General features: G+C 42.3%; 1 protein-coding gene across 2 annotated transcripts in view; it reads right to left on the bottom strand.

Moving 5' to 3' along the window:
• The window catches only part of LOC115133144 (solute carrier organic anion transporter family member 1C1-like), a 60,937-nt gene extending 45,976 nt beyond the window's left edge, over positions 1–14,961 (bottom strand). For both annotated transcript variants that reach the window (XM_029666080.2, XM_029666081.2), the window contains exons 1-2: positions 14,472–14,961; positions 7,262–7,425 (exon numbers count right to left, since the gene is read on the bottom strand). In XM_029666080.2, the coding sequence (XP_029521940.2) occupies positions 7,262–7,411 (150 nt within the window). In that variant the 5' untranslated portion in view covers positions 7,412–7,425; positions 14,472–14,961. The remainder of the gene's footprint in view (positions 1–7,261; positions 7,426–14,471) is intronic.
• Positions 14,962–18,351: the final 3,390 nt, after the last annotated feature.

Below are 18,351 nucleotides of genomic sequence, written 5' to 3'. Positions count from 1 at the left end.
CGTATATTTTTGTTTATTTAGTCAAACATTTCTTAACTCTATTTTCTTAATTTCTTCGAGATAGGGGTGGTCATTTAATTTTTGGATAAAAAAACGTTCCCGTTTTAAACAAGATATTTTGTCACGAAAAGATGCTCGACTATGCATGCAATTGACAGCTTTGGAAAGAAAACACTCTGACGTTTCCAAAACTGCAAAGATATTATCTGTGAGTGCCCCAGAACTAATGCTACAGGCGAAACCAAGATGAAGTTTCATACAGGAAATGCCCCAGATTCTGAAGGCGCTGTGTTCCAATGTCTCCTTATATGGCTGTGAATGCGCCAGGAATGAGCTTGCCCTTTGTGTCGTTTCTCCAAGGTGTCTGCAGCATTGTGACGTATTTGTAGGCATATCATTGGAAGATTGACCATAAGAGACTACATTTACCAGGTGTCCGCCCGGTGTCCTATGTCGAAATTATTGCGTAATCTCTCGGTCCATGCGCGTTCCATTTCTTCAGAAGAGAAAGTCAACTGCCACGAAGGATTTATCGTCGATAGATATGTGAAAAACACCTTGAGGATTGATTCTAAACATCGGTTTGCCATGTTTCTGTCGATATTATGGAGTTAATTTGGAAAAAGTTTGCGTTTTAATAACTTAATTTTCCGTTTTTTTTCTTACCCAAACGTGATGAAGAAAACGGAGCGATTTGTCAACACAAATAATATTTTTGTAAAAACTGAATATTTGCTATCTAACTGAGAGTCTCCTCATTGAAAACATCTGAAGTTCTTCAAAGGTAAATTATTTTATTTGAATGCTTTTCTGGTTTTTGTGAAAATGTTGCATGCTGAATGTCAGGCATAATCCTATGCTAGGCTATCAATAATGTTACACAAATGCTTGTTTTGCTATGGTTGAGAAACATATTTTGAAAATCTGAGATGACAGTGTTGTTAACAAAAGGCTAAGCTTGAGAGCTAGCATATTGATTTCATTTCATTTGCGATTTTCATGAATAGTTAACGTTGCGTTATGGTAATGGCCTTGAGGCTGTAGTCACGATCCTGGATCCGGGATGGCTCGACGCAAGAAGTTAACTGCATTGTTGGTAGGGATAGGCGTCCCGTCAACGAGACAGTTGTAAATCATGCAGCGCCATGTGTCACGATCGCAGATTTTAGAGAAACAACAAATGTTGGTAAATATAAGTGTCTTATATCGGCTGAAAGCTTAAATTCTTGTTAATATAACTGCACTGTCCAATTTACAAAAGCTATTACTGTGAAAAAAATGCCATGCTATTGTTTGAGGAGAGCTCCTAACGAAACACTTTTTTCACCGCGATAGGATTGATAAATTCACCTCTAAAGGTGAAATGTGTATTTATATTCTGAAATCTTGCTCTGGTTTATCTTCTAAAGGGTCCCAGAGGTAACATGAAGTGTCGTTTTGTTAGATAAAAATGTAATATCCTAAAAAGTTCCAAATAGCATGCACGATCGATTTTGTATTTCCACTCATTCAATTTGCAAAGAAATTAATCTGTGAAAATCTAACCCTAAACGTTGTTTCAACCAGTCAAATTACGTCCGTATTTATTCCTCAGAGATCCTAGAACGTAACCAGACTTCACTATATCATTAGGAGTGTAGTATATCCTATAGGACACCAAAGTTGGTCAGAGAGCGATGCCTTCATGGCGTGCCGATGATGCGGGCAGTTTTTACTTGATTGACTGTAACTTTGTCAAATAAGCACTAATCTGAGAAATCCCGTATCTGTCGCACAATTTTGCTGCTAACCTTGTGCAACAACAAGCCTTTTCCTTTTGGACAAAAATGGCAAGAATAGGGAGAGTTATGAAGTTATAAAAACTGTATGTTTACAATATGGCTACTAATACTGTAAAAGCTAAATCTAAGTCCAAGTATACAGATTTGACGATATTCTTGTAGAAAAATGTAATTTCAATGTGAATGCATCCTTCACGATTTGCCCAAATGTACCTGGGTGACTTCACACTAAATGTCATTTAACTTGCTCATACTTCAAGTTATCAGTCTGAAATTTTGCACATACACTGCTGCTCTCTTGTGGACACCATCAGAATTACAGATGGTGCTAGAGAAAAAAAAACATTGTTTTATTCTTTGTATTTTATTCTACCAGATCTATTGTGTTATATTCTCCTACATTCAATTCACATTTCCACAAATTTCTAAGTGTTTCCTTTAAAATGGTACCAAGATTATGCATATCCTTGCTTCAGGGCCTGAGCTACAGTCAGTTGGATTTGGGCATGTCATTTTAGGCAAAAATTGAAAAAAAGGGGGCTATCCCTAATACCCTGACTACACCACCCTGACTACACCAACGCTCGCGCAGAAATACATTTAGAAATCTAATATTATTCAATTATTACACACACACTGCTTGTGCTCGTCAACGAGCGTCTGCGTTGCCAACGGCTAAAGTAGAAGTCAGTTCTATTTGTGACGCAGATCGCGGTGCAAATCCTGCCTCACCCATCTCCTCATTGGTTTATAGAAGGAGATACCCACGTGCCATCTCCTCATTGGTTATACCCACGTGGGTGATTGAAAGACGAACTATGTTGTTGGTCGTTGTGGTAATACTATGAAGGTTTTGATGCCAATCACCAAAGCCAAGAATGAGGAGAGATTACTAGAAAGGATTCGGTTGACCGTTTTATGTGTGGATTAATTGTCGGAGTAGAGGACCTTGTGCATTTCTGGTAAAATAACAACTCAATGTTTATATCCCAGGACAAAATAGCTAGCAACAACAAGCTATCTAAATAGGACAAATAAGCTAGTAAGTGCAAGCCATAAATGTTTAATGCTTTTCGACCTGTCATAGTTTGTTTTGATATTTTAACCTGCGTGTCTTGATCGCGTTTGGTGTGGGGGGACAAAATACATTTATACACAATGGCGCACGTGCGCAGCCGGTTTGGTTTCCGTGTAAGAGTTTATTAAGAGCTTGTTAGTAAGCACTTCATGGTAAGGTCTACACCTGTTGTATTCGGCACGTGCCCAATAACATTTGATTTGATCATGGACCAGCAAGCTGCCTGCTTTTACAACATTTTCTCTCCGCCAAGCTGGCCAGCTCCGCAGCCCATTCCCAGTGTGCTCTCCCGAGCACATTTTCCAAATATCCACGGCCCTGCTTTTCCAAACATACCAGCTTATCTCCCAGCCACATACCCCACTCCTTGGTGGATCCGTGAGGCCGTGCCGCCAACCAATTCTGAGTCCTGGCTATTCAATCACCGCTGGTACAGTAATTCATTTTCAATTGTATACATTCTTAATTTCCATTCACCTTAAGAGTAATTGATAAAAGCTGCTTGCCAATCTTTATTGTGCCACAGTCCATGTGACGGCAAGCCACACAGTATCATATTGCAACAATTCGTTGCAAATTCACCATATTGGCCACATCTTATCATCGTGCAGACCGGCCTTCTAACTCTAGAAATGTTATTGCATGGTGTCCGTCCAGCCATGATTGTTCGGACTTATGTTGCTTTCTCCCTCGTGCCCCCACAACCACCTCCACCCATGTTGCTACCACATGATGACACCACGCACCCGAGGGCCACCATGATGACATCCCCAAGATCACCAACTAGGCTTCCAAGCCTCAGATCAAGCCTCAAAGACTTCGACCTAAGCCCCTTAACCAGCTCCGGACCTGGCTTCTCTCCCAGCCTCAGATTATGACTTGGCATCCGACACAACCTGCTCTCTGCCCACACCATAGTGTCTCCTCCCCCAACAACCTCACATTCCCACCTACTCAGCCAGTTTTGTGCTCACCGCCACCACAGTGTTTTGGCGCTTGGACATCCCAGCTGCGACGCTGTCCCAGTTAGTGAACCGACTGTCTCACGGTTCCAGTCTACACTGCCGACCGCTCTGGCCTCCCGGCTACAGCCACTATTAGCTCTCCCACTCTCAGGTCCAGCTGGCCCCTTTTCCACTGCTACAGCAGTGGCTCACCCCCTCTCTCTGCCAGTGACGACCTCTCTCCACCTCAGGGCCAGCCAGCGCATGACTGTTTCTCCCACAGTGACACACCCTCCCTCTCCACCAGTGACAAACTCCATCTTCGCCTCTGGTCCCACTCGTTCTGTGACCGCTACCCTTGCAGTGCCTCACCTTCTTTGCCAGCGACACCTGCTCAGCCAGCTATATGTGCCTTCTGCTCCTGCTCCTCCAGCTGTGGCATTTGCCCCTATTCCTCACAGCTGTGACCTCTCAGTTCAGTGAGCCGATTGCCTCAATGTTCCAGTTTTCACTGCTGTCCGCAGCTCAGCCCTGCCCTCTTGCTCTCCATTCCCTCTTGACGGCAGACCTGGTTCTTCCTCCACCCAACACCCTCCACTTCAATTCACAGTGTCTCCTGACCCCTCCTGTCTCAGCCTCCAGTATTTATGCTGCAGTAGTTTATGTGTCGGGGGGCTGGGGTCAGTTTGTTATATCTGGAGTACTTCTCCTGTCCTATTCGGTGTCCTGTGTGAATCTAAGTGTGCGTTCTCTAATTCTCTCCTTCTCTCTTTCTTTCTCTCTCTCGGAGGACCTGAGCCCTAGGACCATGCCCCAGGACTACCTGACATGATGACTCCTTGCTGTCCCCAGTCCACCTGGCCATGCTGCTGCTCCAGTTTCAACTGTTCTGCCTTATTATTATTCGAGCATGCTGGTCATTTATGAACATTTGAACATCTTGGCCATGTTCTGTTATAATCTCCACCCGGCACAGCCAGAAGAGGACTGGCCACCCCACATAGCCTGGTTCCTCTCTAGGTTTCTTCCTAGGTTTTGGCCTTTCTAGGGAGTTTTTCCTAGCCACCGTGCTTCTACACCTGCATTGCTTGCTGTTTGGGGTTTTAGGCTGGGTTTCTGTACAGCACTTTGAGATATCAGCTGATGTACGAAGGGCTATATAAATAAATTTGATTTGATTTGATTTGAATTCAATTTGCATCCAGTCTTTTCCTCACTTCTCCAGTAGATCCTACAAGGTCCCGCCTGCCACGTGACCACGGCAGCGTCTCTCCCCCTCTCTCTGCAAGTGAGGACCTCTCCTCAGCTCAGGTCCGTTCAGCCCTATGAATGCTGCTCCAGCAAAGGCTCACCCACTCTCTGCCGACCACTCCCCACTTAAGGTCCCTCCGGCTGCCTCCCTGGCCTTCTTGTAATTACAAAGTCGTCATCTGCTCTGCTCACCCTTCTCGCCGCTAGGATTTGGATCAATCTACGAATGCCATTGCCTGCTTTTGATTGCCACTGCCTCCAGGCTCCTGCAGTGATATGTCAGCACATACTCGGGGACTCTTGACAGGTCTACGGGCGCCTCTTCACCACAGGTGTCCATCGCTAGCGGTCTCCGCGGTTGTTCATCCCACCCTGCCGGTATCCCGTCTGCCCCGACACCAGAGGCCCCTGAGACATTCTGCGCACTGTCTCTGCTCCACTCCACCCCCTCTTCCTTCCTCTGGACAATGCTCGGCCTTGGCTTCCTCCTCTGTGACCTGGTTACTAAGTTTGCCTTCAGCACTCCAGTGGTGGCTCACCCCCTCTGCCCATGACAACTTCTCTTCACCACTGGTCCCGTGACTGCCACCCCAGCAGTGCCTCACTTTCCCGCCATGAACTCCCACATCTCAGCCAGTTGCGTGCCAACTGATCTTGCAGCCACCGCCCGCCCTCATCACCAGCCAATCACCATTGACATCCTGTCTGACTGCATCCAGATGCTGAGATTAAGTTAAGTCTCTTTCGCAGTCTCTCTACGCTGGGATTGAGGTTTATTTTTCACTTCCTGCGACGTTAGGAGTTTACATCCTACATTTTCTACCTACATCCCTTCTCAGCATGTCAGACATCCCCGTCCTTGACAAATATACCTTTAACATCAAACACAATAAACCAATCATTTTGACAGAACCACAACAGTGTACCTGATCCGGCTAACATCTACCCTCAGCCCTTACCAACCACTCACTTACTTCCAACAGCTCAGACAATCTCAACATGCCTCTCCCTCCGATTCACTGTTCATCACCAAATCTGGTTCCATTCCCATCTGAGACAAATACTATCACTGTATGGCTATCCTGCCGATCAATTCTCAGGACTTATCCTTCCATGTCGGAGCCGCATCCATGGCAACTTCAACATAGCATCCCAGACCATACAACTCCTCGCACGCTGGTCCTCTCAAGCCTCTCATTCCTACATCCGCTCTGACATCAACATCAGGAGAGCACAAAACATGCTCATTTCTCAGAACATGCATTAACTCAAGCCCTATTTTCTAGTCCCTGCCTCCTTTCACGGACACCATCTACCTCAAGCACCGACTCCTACCCAACCTTGCCAAAGTTGCTTCTGGTTGCTCTTCTGGGGTCTAAGGTTGGGTCATTCCGTGGGCATCTCGTCCATACGCTGTACTACTTCAAATATATTGCCAACCATTCAGCACCTGCAGTCCAGAACAACTCACTTCCTGTGCAGGGTCTGACTAATTTGGAGTGCTTGTTTTGGGGATTGCATCACTACAGCAGGCTAAATACCATGGCCTGTTGTCTACAATCCAACCTTTACAGAGCCACCCCTCCTCTCTCTTTTTCGCCTGGTTCTGCATGCCATGGAAAAGTCCCATCCCAAATCGGAAAGAAAGGCTATCGAGGCCTAATGACATTAAACAACATGGTTAGCTAACAGGGTAGGAGAAACATGTAACATCCACACATGGTCTCACTGACTCACTTGGTCAAATGAGCTGGAACATCCCTTGTCAGGTGACAGAGTTCAGTGTGGCTGCTCTTCCTGCCACAATAGATATAGTATACCTAGAGAAAGTTCCAGGTAGAAGTTGCCCTATAGGATCAGCTTTACCCCCCCCCACTAAATGCTAACCTTAACAGGAGAGGAGGCATGCAGAGAGGAGAGGTGGAGAGGGGGAAGGAGGCAGAGAGTAGAGGAGAGATAGGACTCCATTCAATCTGTATGGCTGAAGTGGTACCAATTGCGTGATTAAAATGTAAAGGATATTTCCAATTGCGCCGACATGAATGCAGTCTCGGCTGATGCGGGAACATGGCCTTTATATTTAAATCGCGCTGTAACACTGAACTTCCGTAATACGGATTGAATAGAGCCCTTAAGCGAGTCAGAGAAAGTCAGAGGCAAAGAGAATCAGAGAGCAGCAGAGGGAGGCCTAGAGATTCTGATCGTACCTTGAGGCTGGAGCAGGAGGAGCGTTGCTCCCTCGTAGAGGAGCTGCCTCCGTTCTCTGTTGTCCCTCTCTCCCTGGCCACCGGCTCCATCCTACACAGATGGCTCTCGTTTTCCTTGGGCAAAGTTCCCCTAATGAAATTTCTTGGCATTGATGCATGCAACCCTGCAAATAGATAATTCAAGCATGTGACCCAGATCTCTTCCTATCCAGAAAATAAGTGTGTTTGCAGCAGCATTGCTCCAGTCCGAAGGCTAGGAAGGCCAGTGGATTAAATCAGTTTGAAGAGTTTTTAGGACTGCAGTCCACGGGCAATAAATAAATAAAACAGTATTTTATTAGAAAAACAAATGGTTTTAGTAGAATATCATAGATTAAGACTATATATTGAGATTTGACACACTTTGGGCAACAACAACAACAAAATCTAAAAGGGGAGATGCCTAAGTCCTAGAATCTTGCTCCTACTTCCAGGAATGTATTGATGAATCATTCATTCAACCAAAGAGCCTTATACATGAGAGAACTATGTGATCTAGACGCAACCTGTCCAGAGCACCCACCCACCTCTCTCTCTCGATCTCTCTCTAACACTCACTCACTCGCACAGACACTCTCTTTATCTCATCCATTTCCCCCTCTTTCTCTCTCCCACACTCTCCCCTCCTTCTCCCCCTTCCCTGTCTCTCAGAGCCTACAACCTTATGAATAGTAAATAGCTTCCCCTCATCACACTCAAATGATCCAATCCAGATAGAAATATACTGTAGCTGCAAGCAGCCATGCTGGGGATCAAGCTTTGGCCCTGCAGTGTAACCATCAGAACAAATTGGACACATCATTCTGGGATGAGCTACAATATACAGTGGGGAGAACAAGTATTTGATACACTGCCGATTTTGCAGGTTATCCTACTTACAAAGCATGTAGAGGTCTGTAATTTTTATCATAGGTACACTTCAACTGTGAGAGACGGAATCTAAAACAAAAATCCAGAAAATCACATTGTATGATTTTTAAGTAATTCATTTGCATTTTATAATGCTTGTTATATGCATTTTAAAATGCTTGTTATAATTGGCCTGGCATTGCATGAGAGGGTGTGACCCTTTAACCATCATGCAAGGTTGCAACCTCCTGGGCCTGACGATCTCACAGGAATGAGCTTTTTATTCACAAATTCGTCAGAAGAAGGGAGTTTATAATCAACGCAACAAATACAGTAATGTTTCACCCAGCTTCGCTGCTTGAACCCGTAATTAGAGTGAACCCACCCTACCTCAGAGGAAAAGCACAATGCTGAAAGACTGATAACCAATTACTGTTGGGTCACTACAGCCATCCCACCTCACTCTGTGACCAAATACCACACATATTGCATCCTTAATGAAATCAAATAAGGCTTTCTATCATTATCTCATTATCTTGTCCATTATCTGGGATGTAACATGGTCATTATCTGATATTTACATTAGCTGATGAAAATTGACATGGGGCCGGGGAGCGAGAGCGAGACCTCCCCATTAGTCATGTGAGAGCGCTATGCTGCATACAACACGGTAAGTAGCTGCAGGGTGTCACTCAGCAGGCGTACCAGAGCCTAGTGTTGATTGCAAAAGGCTTCTCTCTCTCTCTCTGACTCACCTAGAGAACAAAACATTAACACAATAACAACAGCCGATAAGAGAACTAATTCACTGGTAAGGCCTACAGTGCTTTACTTACAGGTCCTGATACAGACCTGGATAAACAGTCTGTATTTGAAGCCGTGGCCCACATTGAGTGAATTACTCAGATTAGTCATGAAATTAAACCTTTCCAGCAGGGCTTTAATAAAGAAAAACAATATTCTACTTGTTGAGCAGGAGGGAGAAGAGACGCCAGCACACCACGAGTGCAATGCTGGCTAGCCTGGAAGGTCATTCTCAAAGGAGGAAGATCATAGAGACAAACATAAATTGATTCACACCATGGTAACCTGTTACAGCTACCCTCCAATCCAATCTCTATCTGACTAACTACAGACCACAGAACTCCATAGACTGGAGCTCATGACTGCTTTACCAGATGGGCAGTTCCAGAGCACTCCTGTCTCCAAGGATGAGCTTATTATATTCACCAATTTAGTAGAGCCACAGTGCTGTTACAATATGATACATTAAGTCTGATTCCCGTTGAATGAGATCTTATTGAGTTCTAGGAACTTGGACCTTTTTGACAATATTTCCGCCTGGATCTCTGCATGCATAACACTTGAGTCGGGATAAAATGCTGCGGATTAATCCCTTATCGACAAAGGAATCAGAATTAAACAGGATTAGTAGCCTAAATTCTTTAATCATATTTGAGAAACCAGAACAGAAATGCTGCGGTTACTTATTTTCTTCACTGTAACTGGTACGGGGATTAATCAGTAGCCTAGCTGTCATTATTACTCTCCTTGGGAAATAATCACATTGACCACCTATTGATTTTTTCCTGCAGATGAACAAACCTGTTATGTAAACCAAAAAGATGTAAGCACAAAATGTAGGGCACAACATGCGCTCATAAATCTTTCCATTATATATACTTTTGTTTTATGCTGTTATAGGTCTTCCTTGTACAAGCATGGACATGGCAACGACTTTGTGTGCATTTGCTCACAGCAAATTGGCCAGTGTTACCTAGTGTTGATTTTTCAGTAACATTTCTAGTGTTTGATTCAGGAGTTAAATGAACTGTAAGAGTGATATTTTACACTAGTGTAAAATAACTCCAGTGTTGGTGTTAATAACTAGTGTTGAGTGTGAGAGTGCGATTGTGTCAGTTTTACTCTGTGGAGAGAAAAACGGTCTCATCAAAACCAAGCCCATCATCAGATTTTCCAGCACGCTATACTGCAGCTACACATCTTTGGGATTTTTTTTAGTATCTCGGTTTTTACATTTACAGGGATTGATTGATTGGATTAATCTTATGCTACACAAAGATATCACATTTTTCTAAACTAATCCAATCAGATAGTTAGATTTATTGCTCCCATTACTGAAACAGTTGTTCCAGTTTCAATGTTTTAGGTAGTCTCATCACAATGTCCCTAAACGTAAGTCATTCTGAATGCAGGTTGTGGGAGAATAAAAATACCAACTGTTGGATGGCCTAACACGCTGACCAAACCAGACGAAAGCGTGCGCCGTCGTGCACATGTTGATTTTGTACCCCCACACCAGACACGATAAGGACACGCAGGCTCAAATATCCAAACAAACTCTGAGCCAATTATATTCATTTGGTGTTGCTAGCTAATTTGTCCTGTGATATAAACATTGGGTTGTTATTTTACCTGAAATGCACAGTTCACTCGAAAAGGCAAGGCACACTGGAAAATGATATTGGAAGCGTGGTTTAGTGGGGGTGTGGCTTTCAATTCTTTGTTTTTAGCCACCTGCAAATGGAAGTGTTGTACCAGTTTAAGTGGTCTATGGTTATGTTAATTGAACGTTTGCGCATGTCCACCGCCAGTCCTAAAGTCTTTGTAAATGCTAACGTAACAGCTTTTGGCATTAAAGATTTATAAATAGTATTGTAACGTCCTTAATCCAAAACTAGTGAGCTTGCCAAGAGGTACGGACGGACCTCTTCATGTAACGGTTAAAAATACTGCATAATGTACCTCCATTAATGCAAACTATATTCACTTCCTACTGTTAAAAAGACATATTGAGGTGTTATTTCTTTACACTAACAGTGTTAATTCCCTAACTGAGAAAGTGTAACAGCACTAAGCACAGTGTTAATTTAACACTGTAAAGTGTGGACTCGTACAGACATTTACCAATGTCAGTGTTGATTTAACACTGGGGAATTTGCTGAGCTGTAATGTCAGGGCAGCCCTAGCCATTACCATAAACTACTGTATTTAAACTCTTCCGAACGCATAATTTAGAAATCTCAGCAACAGCTCTACCGGTGCCGGTTATGTAACAGGTTCGTAATACCGATTTTACAAACTGAACATTTTGGACAGCAGAATAGTTTAAAGAGCAATTGGGAAAGAAGAAGATTGAGATTATGAGAAATGATGCCCAAACATATAGTGGTCCCTATAAGCTTGGGGCTGCCATTAATTTGACAGTATCTTACAGGCAAAATATTTTGGGTTTTTCATATTACAGTACACATAATATAAATACAGTATCAAAACAAGTACTGTGTGATGACACACGGTACAATACTGTAAAATTGTCTGTATTATACAGTAAAAAAGTCAATGCTACCGTAATTGGAATTAATGAATGGATGAATGAATGAAATTAATTGAGGGGAGAGGTTTGTATTTTACTGTAATTACAAGGGATTGGTGCAAGCAGGTTGACTGCTTAATAAAGTGTTTACACATTACAACATGTTAATGAATATTCGTTTTTTTTATATCACTTGCACTTGTAGATGCTTAAACGGGCACTGACTACACTGCAAAACAGACCAGAAGGACAAGGAAAAATGCTCAACCATTTATGGTTTAAGACTTGCTGCCACTCTAATCTGCCCCCTATACAGTGCTTCGGAAAGCATTCACGCCCCTTGACTTTTTCCACATTGTGCTGTGTTACAGCCTGAATTTAAAATAGATTTGTCACTGGCCTATACACAATAAATCAAATCGTATTTGTGAAATGCGCTGAATGAAACTGGTGTAGACCTTACCGTGAAATGCTTACTAACAAGCCCTTAACGAACAAAGCAAGTAAGAAACATTTGCTAATATGTAAGATGTAATATGTACAGTGCATTAAATTAAATGTTTCACTCTTCAATCTACAATCAATATCCCATAATGACATTTTTGGAAATGTATTAAAAATGTTAAACTGAAACATCACATTTGCATAAGTATTCAGATGCTTTACTCAGTACTTTGTTGAAGCACCTTTGGCAGTGATTACAGCCTCAATTCTTCTTGTGTATAACGCTACAAGCTTGGCACACTTGTATTTGGGGACTTTCTCCCATTCTTCTCTGCAGATCCTCTCAACTTCTGTCAGGTTGGATGGGGAGCGTCACTGCACAACTATTTTCAGGTCTCTCCAGATGTTCGATTGGTTCAAGTCTGGGCTCTGGCTGGGCCACTCAAGGACATTCAGAGACTTGTCCCGAAACCACTCCTGCGTTGTCTTGGCTGTGTGCTTAGGGTAGCTTAGCATCCGATTCATCGGACCACTTCCGTATTGAGCGCGTCACTGGTACTTCCTGATTGAGTTTTTGCTCGTAAGTAGGAATCAGGAGGATAAAGTTATGGTCAGATTTGCTAAATGGGCGATAGAGAGGAGAGCTTTGTACGCATCTCTGTGTGTGGAGTAAAGGTGATCTAGTGTTTGTTTTCCTCAGTTGCACATGTGACATCCGTTTTTCTGAATTTCTACCAGCATTTCTGTTTTCCTGCATTAAAGTCCCCGGCCACAAGAACCGCCACTTCTGGATAAGCATTTTCTTGTTTGCTTATGGCCTTATACAGCTCGTTGAGTGGGGTCTTAGTGCCAGCATCGATTTGTGGTGGTAAATAGACAGCTACGAAGAATATAGATGAAAACTATTTTGGTAAATAGTGTGGTCTACAGATTATCGTGAGGTACTCGAACGCAGGAGAGCAAAACCTTTAGACCTAGAGATTGCGCACCAGCTGTTGTTGATAAAGAGACACACACTACCCCCCTGATCTTACTGGAGGCTGCTATTCTGTCTAGCTGATCCACAGAAAACCCAGCTAACTGTATATTATCAATGTCCTTGCTCAGCCACATCTCCGTGAAATATAGGATATTACAGTTTTTAATGTCCCGCTGATAGGATAGTCTCAAATGAGCTCATCCAGTTTATTCTCCAGTGATTGCACGTTTGCCAGTAGAACGGAGGTAAAGGCGAATAATCCACTCCCCGACGCAGTCAGCTCTTCATAAGATTGATGGGGATTTGAGCCTGGTCCCGGGAAGAGCCATATATCCTTCGCATCAGACTCATTAAAGAAAAAAATCATTGTCCAATTCTAAGTGAGTAATCACTGTTCTGATGTCCAAAACCTACTTTCAGTCATAGTAAACAATGGCGGAAACATTATGTACCAAAAAAGTTCAAAACAGTAGCAAAAAAAAATTAACACACAAAATAGCACAATTGGTCAGGAGCCCATAAAATGGTGGCCATCCCCTCCGGCGCCAATGTTAACTGACACCAGTTTTGACTTAAAGTGGCTTGAAAATCTATGGCAAGACTTGAAAATGGCTGTTTAGCAATGATCAACAACCAACTTGACAGAGCTTGAAGAATATAAAAAAAGTGCAAATATTGTACAAAGTTTAGAGATTTACCCAGTAAGACTCACAGCTGTAATTGCTGCCAAAGGTGATTCTAACATGCATTGAATACTTATGTAAGCAATATATTAGTATTTTATTTTATTATTATTATTATTTTATTTTTTACAAAATGTTTGCATTTTTTTCCCACTTTGAAATTACAGAATATTTGGTGTGGATCATTGACCCCAAAAAAAAAACACGATTAAATCAATTTCTAAGGGTGTGAATCTAAGGGTGTGAATACTTTCTGAAGGCACTGTACATTTTGAATTGATGAAGCACTTTAAATACATAAGAGTTAAATTGTTGCAGCATCCTCACCCAGGAGTGCAACAAATAGTCTAACAAAGCTCACCTCAAAATATGTTAATGAGGCAAACGCTCTAACCACTAGGCTACCTGCTGCCATATATGGTAGGGCACTGTATTCGGTGGGGTGGAATTACAGTACCATTCGAAATACAGCAATCTCCCACAATGCACCATCATTTACAGTATGCTGCACAGTGAAAAATATCAGATTTTTTTACTGTTGATAATACCTCAAATTACTGTATAAATTATAGTTTTCTGTTACAGTGTAGGTAGGCAGGTTCCTCACTTAAATTCACTGTGGATCTTTGATGCATAAAAAGCTACAATTACATGATTTGTGATGGGTACGAGTCATAGCTTTCCAAACACTGAATTCAAAAAACACTCAGACTGCAAGTAGCCTAAATAAATAAACGCTAACTAAAATATAGTTGTCTTCCTGGTCAACCTATCTGAAAGCTTCGGTCTAGTCCAGCTGTGATGCTCAGTATAAGTAAAGCGTCACTACAAAAACTATCAAACACTTGTGTAGGAGAAAAAAAATGTTGAGTCACTTACCAAGTCTACCATGAAACAGTCGCCCTATATTTCCCAATGTGGTAATAGAACAACCTATGACAAAATATTCCCGGTGGCAGAGAGTTTGGACAGCGCAGAGTGCGCGGCAGATGTCTCGAGCTCAGGGGAAACTTCTCATATGGATGAAGGCAATAAAGCCACCGGTTATTAAAGGTCATAGAAGAAGGTATTTCTCAAAAGTTCTTCTTCCCGCCTCTTGTCATCATCACAGTTCCAATTATCTCACTATTTGACCTCTATCAGACCGAGTTTTCACAACATTCTCGCTGAGAAATTAAACAGTTTGGAACCTAAATCGGTTTGTGCAACCCTACACTGATTGTAGAATTTAGCTCACGCACGTGATAACACTTGAAAGGGAGAGAAGGAGAGCGCGGTATGGTGATATATGTATCCTAGTTCCAGAATTGATTCGCTCCAACGCAAAGCTTCTCGATGGACAAAAAGGCTAACGAAAATAAAACACCGTGCCGAGGTTATGTTGTTTTGAAATTGTTAACCGTTATTAGGTTGTGATTGAAAAGAGGTAAAGTGATGGTAAAGTCGATAATTTTCAAAAGGGCGTTGCGGTGTTGGGCATGATCTTTTCACACAAGTTTAATACCAAAACATGTTCTAAGAATCCTAAATCATGCCAGACACTATTTAGCATGTGACGTCTGCAATGCAAGTTTGATGTCAGTGAGAGAAACAATAAGGCAAACAGATGTTATTGTGTGTAGAATTGTCACATAACAAGGCATAATACACCATAACAATTCTACTTATATAAAGTAGCCTAGTCCATATTATAATCTGGGTGGTTTGAGCCCTGAATGCTGATTGGCTGACATCCATGGTATATTTAAGCAATAAGGCATGGGGGGGTGTGGTATATGGCCAATATACCATGGCTAAGGGCTGTTCTTAGGCATGATGCTTTGGCCATATACCACAAACCCCTGAGGTTGTAATCAGTAATGTAACTTTTGGATTACCCAAACTCAAGTAACGCAATCTGATTACTTAGTTAGTTTTGGATTACTTTCCCATTAAGAATCAGAATCACCTTTATTCGCCAAGTACATTTACATACACTCAGAATTTTACTTGGTGATATGGTGCTGCTAGTGATAGACAACATTTGGAGACATACAATTGTCCGGTATATGTCTCATCCCAAATACTGATATTACCAGGTTCTGACCACTAGATGATGCTGTTCCTGCTATTATCCCCCAACGTTTTAAAGGGATAGTTCCCCCTCATTATGAAATTACATTGGTTTCCTTGCCATGTAAGCAGTCTATTGACAAGTGTATGGCAACAACCCATGCTTTGGTTTTGTTGGCCACTATTTAAAATGCTAACTTTTTAGCATTTGTGGCACAAATCCAATACAAGTCAAAATGCTAACTTTTTAGCATTTGTGGCACAAATCCAATACAAGTCAATGGTACCTACAGTGCCTTCGGGAAGTATTCAGACCCCTTGACCTTTTCCACATTTTATTAGGTTACAGCCTTATTGTAAAATGTATAAAATATTCCCCCCCCCCCCTCATCGATCTACAGACAACACCCCATAATGACAAAGCAAAAACAAGTTTTTAGACATTTTTGCTAATTCATAAATAATTCACACTGAAATATCATATTTAGATAAGTATTCAGACCCTTTACTCAGTACCTTGTTGAAGCACCTTTGGCAGCGATTACAGCTTTGAGGCTTCTTGGGTATGACTCTACAAGCTTGGCACACCTGTATTTGGGGAGTTTCTCCCATTCTTCTCTGCAGATCCTCTCAAGCTCTGTCAGGTTGGATGGGGAGCATTGCTGCACAGCTATTTTCAGGACTCTCCAGAAATGTTTGATCAGGTTCAAGTCCGGGCTCTGGCTGAGCCACTCAAGGACATTCAGAGACTTGTTCCGAAGTCACTCCTGTATTGTCTTGGCTGTGTGCTTAGGTTAGTTGTCCTGTTGGAAGGTGAATCTTCGCCCCCAGTGTGTGGTCCTGAGCACTCTGGAGCAGGTTTTCATTAAGGATCTCTCTGTACTTTGCTCTGTTAATCTTTCCCTCGATCCTGACTAGTCTCCCAGTCCCTGTCGCTGAAAAACATCCCCACAGCATGATGCTGCCACCACTATGCTTCACCGTAGAGATGGTGCCAGGTTTCCTCCAGACGTGACGCTTAGAATTCAGGCCAAAGAGTTCAATCTTGGTTTCATCAGACCAGAGAATCTTGTTTTGCATGGTCTGAGAGTCTTTAGGTGCCTTTTGGCAAACTCCAAGCGGACTGTCATGTGCCTTTTACTGAGGAGTGGCTTCCGTCTGGCCACTCTACCATAAAGGCCTGATTGGTGGAGTGCTGCAGAGATTGTTGTCCTTTTGGCAGGTTCTCCCATCTCCACAGAGGAACTCTAGAGCTCTGTCAGAGTGACCATCGGGTTCTTGGTCACCTCCCTAACCAAGGCCCTTCTCCCCCGATTGCTCAGTTTGGTCGGGCGGCCACCTGTAGGAAGTGTCTTGATGGTTCCAAACTTATTCCATTTAAGAATGATTGAGGCAACTGTGTTCTTGGGAACCTTCAATGCTGCATAAATGTTTAGGTACCCTTCCCCAGATCTGTGCCTCAACACAATCCTTTGTTGGAGCTCTAAGGACAATTCCTTTGACCTCATGGCTTGGTTTTTGCTCTGACAGGCACTGTCAACAGTGGGACCTTATATAGACAGGTGTGTGCCTTTCCAAATCATGTCCAATCAATTGAAATTACCACAGTTGGACTCCAATCAAGTTGTAGAATCATCTCAAGAATGGTCAATGGAAACAGCATGCACCTGAGCTCAATTTAGAGTCTCATAGCAAAGGGTCTGAATACTTATGTAAATCAAGTATTTCTGTTTTTTATTTTTTTATAAATTTGCACATGTTTCTAAAACCTGTTTTTGCTTTGTCATTATTGGGTATTGTGTGTAGATTGCTGAAGAAATATTTGTACTTAATCCTTTTTAGAATAAGGCTGCGATGTAACAAAATGTGGCACTGTATATTAGCATTTTCAAGCTTCATGTTCAAATCATCATGAGAGTATCTAAAAATGGATTGTGTAACTCAATCATGTTACTTATAGATGATTTGGAAATGAAGCAAAACAATGCTAATAAAGGTATCATTGACTTGCATTGGACAAAGTGGTCAGAGAAAACCAAAGCATGGGTTGCTGTCATACCTGGTCCATAGACTGCTTACAGGGTAAGGAAACCAATATGTCATTTTGTAATTTGGGTGAACAATCCCTAATAGCAGGAACAGCACCAATCTGACATGGTGGGTGTCATGGCTTGCTGAAATGACATGGAACGACCCAGTAGCTTACAGACAGCATGGTATATTAGAAGTTGGATGTGTGTCATTATGTAATGTGTGCCATTATGTAATGTGTGCCATTATGTAATGACAGACAGTAAAATACAGTAAAATTGACTGTATTATACTGTAAAAAATTAAATTAAAAGTAGATGCAACCATAATCAGATTGAATTAATGGCCATTTGAGGGGAGGGGTTTATTTTTCACAGTATTTTACTGTAATTAGAAGGGATTGATGCACACAGGTTGGCTGCTAGGTAAAGTGTTTACACATTACAGCATATTAATGAATATTTGGTGATTTATATCACTTGCACTTCTAGAGGTCATAACAAAGGATTCCAAACTGGCAGCTACTACAGGGCAAAAACAGACCAAAAGGACATGGACAAATGCTCAATCATTTAAGATGTAAGACTTGCTGCCACTCCAATCTGTCCCCTACACAAATTGATGGGGGGCTATAATCACATACGAGTTAAATTGGTACAGCATTCTCACTCATGGG

This window comes from Oncorhynchus nerka, linkage group LG8 (genome assembly GCF_034236695.1).
Source record: "Oncorhynchus nerka isolate Pitt River linkage group LG8, Oner_Uvic_2.0, whole genome shotgun sequence".
NCBI classification, from domain to species: domain Eukaryota; kingdom Metazoa; phylum Chordata; class Actinopteri; order Salmoniformes; family Salmonidae; genus Oncorhynchus; species Oncorhynchus nerka.
The sequence above is the reverse complement of the archived record's forward strand: the minus strand, read 5'-3'. Positions and strand labels throughout refer to the sequence as shown.